The sequence below is a fragment of the Xiphophorus couchianus genome, chromosome 12 (assembly GCF_001444195.1).
Source record: "Xiphophorus couchianus chromosome 12, X_couchianus-1.0, whole genome shotgun sequence".
In the NCBI taxonomy this organism is placed as follows: Eukaryota; Metazoa; Chordata; class Actinopteri; order Cyprinodontiformes; family Poeciliidae; genus Xiphophorus; species Xiphophorus couchianus.
This window is the reverse complement of record NC_040239.1, coordinates 6198369-6206906: the sequence shown is the minus strand read 5'-3', so window position 1 is coordinate 6206906 and position 8538 is coordinate 6198369. Positions and strand designations below refer to the sequence as shown.

At 36.2% G+C, this 8538-nt stretch overlaps 2 protein-coding genes across 2 annotated transcripts; both read left to right on the top strand.

The window, feature by feature from the left end:
• Positions 1-1559, top strand: selenoe (selenoprotein e). The gene is made up of 4 exons (XM_028032828.1): positions 1-174; positions 499-575; positions 769-847; positions 1229-1559. Exons 1-4 carry the CDS (start codon positions 67-69, stop codon positions 1370-1372), a joined length of 408 nt encoding a protein of 135 aa, XP_027888629.1. The 5' UTR covers positions 1-66; the 3' UTR covers positions 1373-1559.
• A 98-nt stretch (positions 1560-1657) lies between these two features.
• Positions 1658-7751, top strand: LOC114154068 (transmembrane protein 17A). Its single transcript, XM_028032829.1, has 4 exons — positions 1658-2074; positions 2936-3042; positions 4089-4202; positions 4526-7751. The coding sequence occupies exons 1-4, from the start codon at positions 1948-1950 to the stop codon at positions 4832-4834; spliced, it is 657 nt and encodes a 218-aa protein (XP_027888630.1). The 5' UTR covers positions 1658-1947; the 3' UTR covers positions 4835-7751.
• Positions 7752-8538: the final 787 nt, after the last annotated feature.

Here is an 8538-nt window from a genome sequence, read left to right as displayed (position 1 = left end):
AAAAGTTACACGTTGCTGGTTATAACCTTAGCAGAAGGATTTAGAGACACACGCTGATCTTTTAGCATGTGGGCCTTGTTGGTGCTCACTTTTGGACTTGCTGCTGGAGCATTAGAAAGCAGCAACAAGACGGCAGCTGAAGAACGGCTTGCTATAGCCAGAGCTAAACTGATGGTGAGTGGGACTAAAAAAATTGAACGTACACAGATAACTTTGAAAAATCACCTAGATTTATTTTTCAACAAAAAGTTTCAACAAAAGATTTAGCAAAATTTCTTGCTGAGAATGTGTTAAATTAAAACAATGATCTCTGCAATTACAAATAACATTAGGAATGTAAACAAAACAAAAAAAGAAGGATAAGTACAACAAAGAATGAGCTGCAGGTTCATTGAGTTGTTTTCTGTTTAGATTTAAGAGCAATGTTCACACAATGAAATACACACATGCGCACACGCACACACCAGTTTGAACAACTGTCTGTTGTCAATTTTGCAGGCACCCAGTGTGGTTGGATGAGCCATAAAGAAAATGCCTGAGCTCCATCACTTCCTCATGGAGCGATCGGCTTTATAGTATCCTTCTGCTTCTGTCACATTCCTACATTTTCTTGCTGAGACATGGCTCCAAGCTGTTGACTAAATCCTGTCTCAGATATGTGAGCTTTCCAAAAGTATTGCGCTCCCAGTCTTATCAGCTTGAGTCAACTGAAACAGATAGATGTGTTGCCTACCTGTTGTTTTCCCTGATCTATTTTTTGCCATACAGCCATAACTTAGAGTATGACTCATCAGAGGAGAAGAAGCCCCGTCTGATATTTTACAATGAAAAGGATGAAGTTGTGAAGGTAAGATTTGCGTTTCAGAGGCACATCTCAGAGGTCCCTGACTAAATCCTGGGTTTTTTCTGCCTGGAGTTTGCATATTCTACCTGTGCATGTGTGGGTTCTGTCTGGGTACTCCAGTTTCCTTTTGAAGGTGATGGACTGGCGATCTGTGCAGGCTGCACCCTGGCTCTCACCTAATGACTGCTAGTAAAGATCCTCCATTTTGATTTATGAACATACAAACCTTTTACTTTTTTTTACCTACTAATTTCTGTCAAAACATGAATGTGTTTCAATATGATTTCCAGTATTTAACCAATAAGAGTTCCAACTAAACCCTTAGCTGTGTGATGTTGATGTGTCCTTGCTTTTGTTTCTTCTCTCTGTTTCCTGAAACATCAGACTGTCCCTGTGAAGAACATGAAGGCAGATGAGATCAGCAGCCTGTTAGAGTCTCTGGGTTTCTATAAGAGGTCCCAGAAAGGGGAAAAAGTGCCAGAGGAGTTCCAGAACTTCCCACTGCACGCACCAAGGGACGAGCTGTGATGACCCCATGTGGCCAAACTTTGCATCTGCAACCCAGCCGCATTAATGATGAGTGGGGCTAAAAGGCAAGACTGTTACAGCCAGGCCCCATTCTGAGGACTCGCTGGTTGGATGCAGTGTGGAGAGTGTTAGGCATACTAAAGGCTTACTGTTTATTTGCACACTTAAATAAAAATTACAAAAACTAGATTCCATTTTTATCTGTTTCATTGTACCAAATTGCTAGGAACAAAACAGTGTAAATTGCCAGTGTTATCGCTGCTGTCCCTATGTGAACTCAGTGGAACTCAAATACCAATTTATTCCCAAAGCATATAAACAGATTTACTCATGAAAAATACCCACTAACAGACAATGCATAATGTCAATGTTTCAGACTAATCCTCAGCCCGCCTCCCTCTTGATAATCTCATTAGCAGTAGCATTGGACTGTCTGTCTCTGTGTAGCCATTACAATCTCTACTGTGCATTTATAGTATAGAGGACAACAGGAATTAGCTGCAGACCCAGACACAGACGCCACAATTAGAGTGTTTGGACTGTTAGTTCTGCCATGACCAAAGGTTTGAGCCACCATGCCTGTGTTTTACTCGCCTGTACCGGACAACCTGCAGATGGGCCTTGCCTACATGGGAGGCTCCGTGTTCACAAACAACAGGACAGCGGACAGTGACTTCAGCAGGGAGCAGGAGGATGCATGTGGTTCGTTCAACACGCTGCACCTGTGCTTTTAACGTCAGCCTAGCAAATAAATACTGTTTATAACTCCTGTTTATAACATTACAAACACCACTCTACAACTACCAAGTTTAGGAGTTCCTATTTGATAAATTGCAGGATGACTAGAGCAGTTCATATCTTGAATGTGCACAAAAACATCGTGGAACAGCTTGATGCTATACGATATAGGACTAAGCTAAACAAGTTCAGGTATTTCTATCCAATATTTAAACTGTAGAAGAACCAAACGTTCTTTAAAATAATTTATGGTCTGACAAAATATGTTACTGAAGAGATTTATTATATCCGGGATATCATTATATCTAGCTAAAGAATGACTTTAAAAGTAAACAAATATACTGTTTCTTTATTTGAATCACCATATGCATATGAGCATGCAGCAGTCACTTGTGTTGTTTCGTCTCATGAATTTGAGGTTACACTTTATGCATTCATGAATAGCATAGCCAATAAAAGTTACCAGCATCTTTCTTGGTAAAACATAAACTATATGGATGTACAGTTTAATGTTTTTGTGAGAGATTAAAGTATATTTAATAAAACTCATTGTGACAAATGCCATGTGTAGCAACAACATATTCTTGTATTTTCTTGTATTTTCATATTCGCTCAAAATAAAAAACATATAAAAATTCACCTTCTTTATATGTTTTAAAATTTCTTGTAGTTACATGAGATTTCAATATTTTTATGTTGCAAAACTTACATATTACTCCTCTTTGAGTTAGGATTGCAAACAGATTATTCCACATGCTTTTCCCTACAAATCTCATTTATGTAAAAACATCTCAAATTCTCTGAAATTTTTTTTTTTTTTTCCAGTGGTCAACGAGTTGGTTTCTCACCTTCCCCTTCAAATGCTTTTGTACTTCAACTTGTTTTACTTTCCTTGTTGGTGGTTTTCTGCTGTATTCATGTTGGAAGTGAAAGTAAGTATTTGGAAAATCACTATAAATCTTAAATATTTCTCAAAACAACTGCATTAAATGGTAACAAGTTTTGAAATTATTTTTACCAACCATACTTGTATGTAATGTTTCACTCTGTAAAAATAGAATTGCACTCTAAGACCTATTAGACCTATTAGGTGACATCATCAAAAACCCTAGAAACTGTGAACCTCCAGTCACATAGTCAATCAAACATATCTTACAAACAAGTGACACAACGTGCTTTGCACAGGTTACAAATGGATAGAAAAGATATAGTAGCATTTGTCAAACTAAGTAAATAATAGACAAACAAAATTTAAAAATGTAAAATCATAAACTTCCAAATATGAAAAATGTCATATTATTCTGATTTCAAATAAAAGGCTTTAATTGTGGCACCACCTAGTGGTTTCCCCTAAAAAAGTATTTTCATATGGTGACTCTAGTCCTCTCTTTAACTCAATAAAATTGTCCTTAAACCGCAATAATCTTTTAAATTTTAATCACGTTTTCTAGAGTCTTCATAATACTGTTTGTTTATTTGGTAGTTAAATAGCCTTTATACAAACCATTGTTGTAAAGATTTATTTAAAAAGTAATGTTAAAAAAGAATGTACTGTAAATAAGAGGAATGATTAGGGAAGCAGTGTGCAGAAATTGATGGAAAACACACTGAAGAAAAGCTATTATATTAAATCACGAAATGCAAAGTTATTAAGAGAGAGGATGAGGGAATGAAAGAGCCACATTTATTGTACCAGAGCAATAGGTTACAAACCACTCTACCAAAAAAATATTAAAGTATGTAGTTAAAACAATAAAAAATCGGCTTAATTGCTATTTGTAAATTCTTTGCTCTTAAGTTTTGTACATAATATAATAAGAAGCCAAAGTTTAAGACTTTGGTCCAGTGAAAATAATACTTATTTTGCATGCTTATTAAACAAAACAAAGGGACCAATCAGACGATACAGAGACAGGTTTGAATGTATTGGGTTCTTGTAATCTAAAATATTCTCATAACATTTCTTCTCTGTTTACAGTATTACTATCTTCCTGGATACTACCAGGCTCTGCTCATAACTGGGTTGGTCCTTGTCACAGTGATTGAAGTGATCCGACTCTACCTGGGCTACATTGGAAACCTTAAAGAAAAGGTAACTCAGAAACACATCCATACTGAACCACAAGAAAAATTCTTATGCGACAGTATGTCTCAACATTTATTGTTCCCTGCAAAACTGTTCATTCCCTTTTAAAAAGTAAAATAATCCAAATCTTAATCTCTAAATTTGAGTTGAAGACTTTCTACATGTTTTTCTGTTCTCTACATGGCTTGTAAGAAATTGCAAACTGGACTTCTTAAGATATTGATTCATCAATGACTTTTCTCAGGGATGTAATGGAGGCACTTCATATTTCACTGCTCAGTCTTTCCCTCTTATGCACCAGACTCTGTTTCTTTCCTCCGTGTCATCAGGTGCCAGCCCTGGCAGCCTTCTGGCTCCTGTCTTTCACGTTCCAGCTGCCCGTGCTGCTGTTCTTCATCACAGATGAAGGCGTTATCATTCTGCCTCTGGAGAGAGCCGTCCACTTCATCTATCTTATTTTCCTGCTCGCCCAAATCCTGGCTTCCTTCTTGGCGCTGAGGACAATGACCCGAAAGCTCACCCTTCTCTTCCACCTGCGGCAATTTGGCAAGGTGGAGAGCTTGCGGCATGCAGAGATGAGTCCCATCTACGGGCTTCCCTATAACCGCAGCGTGCTTCCAGTTTCACCCACTCATTAAAGACAGACAACAGTCTTTCTTACATGACTGTGGTTTTAGTAAAACATCCACTGGGTTTTTTTGTTTTTATTACAATGGTAGCGTACTTGCCCACAAAATTAGTTTGATAACTAATGACAATTTCAGAGTTAGTAGTATGTATGTAGTTAAAACAATAAAAATAGGCTTAGTTGCTATTTGTAAAAGCTTTGCTCTTAAGTTTTGTATGCAATGTAATCATTCAACTTAGAAATTGAATGATTGACTTGTTTTTAGTGTATCCCACAGATTGTTAGGATTATTATGAATGGATTGTTCTGCAGTATTTTAAGCCACTGTAATATACAATATGATCCATAAGATGTAAAATAACAGGTGTGCTTAAATAGATGGAAAACATAGTTTCAGCACCAGTGAAAATGACAAAGCCTGATACAATGTCAAACTGTCAAAACCTGACTTGGCTTTTAAGGTGAAATGGAAAACACGATCAAACAAAAAGGTTTTCATCAGACAAAGGTTATTTTCTTTAATCTTGATGAATGACACAGGATGAAAATTTGCCAGAAACTGATCTTTTTGCCAAGGCAGATCTAATTTTTGTCTTGCTCCTTAGACAAGAGTTCAAAGCAACCTGCCCTGGCTTTTCTAAACAAAAGTGCTTTCTTTACAGTTGTGCCATATTTATTGGCAGATCTTTCATTTGAGTAACAGGAGCATTTTTTTTATTTTATACTTTAACTTTTGAAGTTTGAACTGAAGTTGATCAAAGCATCTTGAAAATTGTATTCATTAATTGAGGACATTCTGTTTCCTCCTGAGTTCTTGTGATTTTTTTCTCATTTGAAATCTACTGAAATTAAAGGTAAATTTTTCAAAACATGACAAATGAACCTAACCTTGTTTTGTAACTGAATAAATGTAGTCCCGTTCAAACTTAATAATTAAACTTTTTTTTTTCTTCTTTTTCTAAATTAAAACATTTTGACACTTTTCACACATATTCAGCAGGAGTGCAATAAATGTGACCTTAACTGTTTTAGAAATTAATCTTTTGTCCTACAGTGGGGAAATTTCTGTTACACCTACATCTTAACCTTAAATTTTGATACATGAGATGTAGGCATCAAATTTATTGTAGCTAGTGTGGGAAACGACGGAAGCGGTGTTAAATATTTACGACCACAGAGTGGCAGTCAGAGATCAAAAGAGGTGACATCTCTGACGGTGCTGCAAAGTCCAGTGAGGACAGATTATCATGCAGCACATGTTCGGATCAGGAAAGCCTCTGGCAGAGCAAGAAAGGTTAGCCCTGTCTACAGCTGAACATAATGTATTATTAGATGATTAATAACTCCAGGTTGAGCATACATGGAAATCAATTGAATATCTTGTCATCATGGCCAATTTTATCTTCTCATTTGAAGACAGAAGGTTTTATGTGTTTCACTGGTTGCTGACCAGCAGCAACTGGTGCCTCAGTATTTTAATTCAGGGCAGAAATAAAGTAGAGAGTGGTGCACTAATATTCAACATGTCGGTTATTTGAGATGCACAGTTTTTGTGAAAACACATGCTTTTTTTCTGTGCTACTTCACATTCAGGGAACAACAAGCGGCAGTGGTTGTTGGACCGTTCACAGGTTGAAATTGAGAGGAAAAACAGTGAACGCAAAGCTGAAACCGAATACTTTATTCATAAGTGCTTTACTCAAAAGGTTTAATCACATAAAGAAGTGAGCTGGAAAATCTTGCTTTCTTTATGTTCCAATTTCATAAGCCGTGGAATCTGAAAAGGTTCAAACGTGTTTATTTCCCGTTTAACAAGAAACCAATTCAAATACCCAAAAACTATATCCTGATGTCAGTATCTAATCTGAATTTCATTTGTGTGACCTTTACAAAGTAAGAAACCAATTCTGGTAATGGACCATTTGGCTGTATTTTGTGCAGGGAGATAAAGAAACCAAGCAACTATGTGAATAATGGAAACATAATATAACTGATTGTTTCTTTTTGTGGTTGTTGATTTTGTGATACACAGGATAATGTTGTGCTTGAGGACAATACAGTGATGGCAATTCTGGTTACTTGCAAAAATACAGAAATATTTTATGTTAGTATTAACTTCTGTAGATTCATAGACATGCAAATGTTAGTTTAAAATGTCCATAAATGTTGTTCAAACAGGGAAGTTTTAAAACATTTTTAGGAACAACAGATCTCCAAGAAAGGTCTTAGGATAGAATAGAATAGAATAGAATAGAATACCCTTTATTGATCCCCAAGGTGAAATTGCTTATTTCGTTCTCATTTTCATTCTTATTTTCTTCATTCTCCTCTTATCAGTATATTTTTCCAGAAAATGTAGAATTATTTTGTTTTATAAATAATTTTTGGATGTCTGGAAATGTTTTCATATTTTTGGCCATATGTAGTTGTCATTAAAACAGTGTGTGAAAATCAGATTTTCTGTGTGCCCCAAAAATAGAATGTTTGCTTGTACAGTAGATTCAACTTCATGAAGTTTTAAACCATGGATGTCGTATTTGTCCTTGCAAAGTTGTAGGCAGCCTAGTGCCTATGTCTAGTGATCATTGGTGGAGAGGACAGGGTGACAAATAACTATGTACACAAATACACATTCACACACAGATTAATTTTAGAGTTACCAATTGACCAAACAGCCATGTTTTCAAAGCTAGAATACCAAGAGAGCGCCCACATATGTATAGTGAGAACATAAGACATCAGGGAGGGATTTAATCCCAGTACCCTTTTGCTGCAAGGCAACAAATACCAACTGCATTTTCTCTGGTTCTTTTTTATTGTTTTGTTTTACTCATACACCTACAGGGAAATGTGTACATCCTTCAGTACTTTTGTCAATTTTGCTGCTGTCTGTTCTGAGCACACAGATGCATCCACAGTTGGCATCATTCTATAATAAAGTGCATTTAAAATGAGATGTTAAGATGTTTATTTATATGTGGTGGTTTTGGTGTGTTTCAGTTGAAAATAAAAAGGCACATTTAAATGTGCTGCAACTTAAAGTTCTGCCCTGAATTTTAATTCAGGCAGAAATAAAGTAGAGTGGTGTAGTAATATTCAACAAGTCTTTATTCCTATCCTAGCAGGCTAGGAATAAAGAAGCTTCCTATGCTAATTACAAGCACCTTATTTGGATACATAAGGAAACCTCTGATCCCTTCAGCAATTACATTTGAGTGGAATGAGTTTGTTGGAAGCTGAATTTGATTTTATTTTCCAAAATATTTTTCTTTCCAGCTTCTTTGGCGCAGGTGTGGAGCTGCAGCTTTCTTACAAACTTGAAGTTAATTTAGAAATAAACCAGTGACAGGTTTAACCCGAAGCAGTTTGAAATGCTTTCTTGAGAAGGCAGGAGACATTAGTGATTTAATAATCAACCCCACAGCAAGAGGAAAGAGTCTGATTAAATGATAGAAAAGGTAGGAGGGGAAGTGAAACTGGCAGCAGCTCAGAGAAATTTCGTTAGAAATATGTCAGCAAGCCAGGGGGAAGGATACAGCTGGGAAACAGCTGCAGATCTGGTAATGAGATGAGGTCAAACAGGACTCAGAAAGTATTTCAGGTGAGATTTTTTTTTATGCAATCAGAAAAGCAAAGTTGATTGGAAATAATTTTGAATTTTTTATTTTTTATTTTTGAATAGAGCCAGCTATCAATAAAAAAAGAAACTATTTT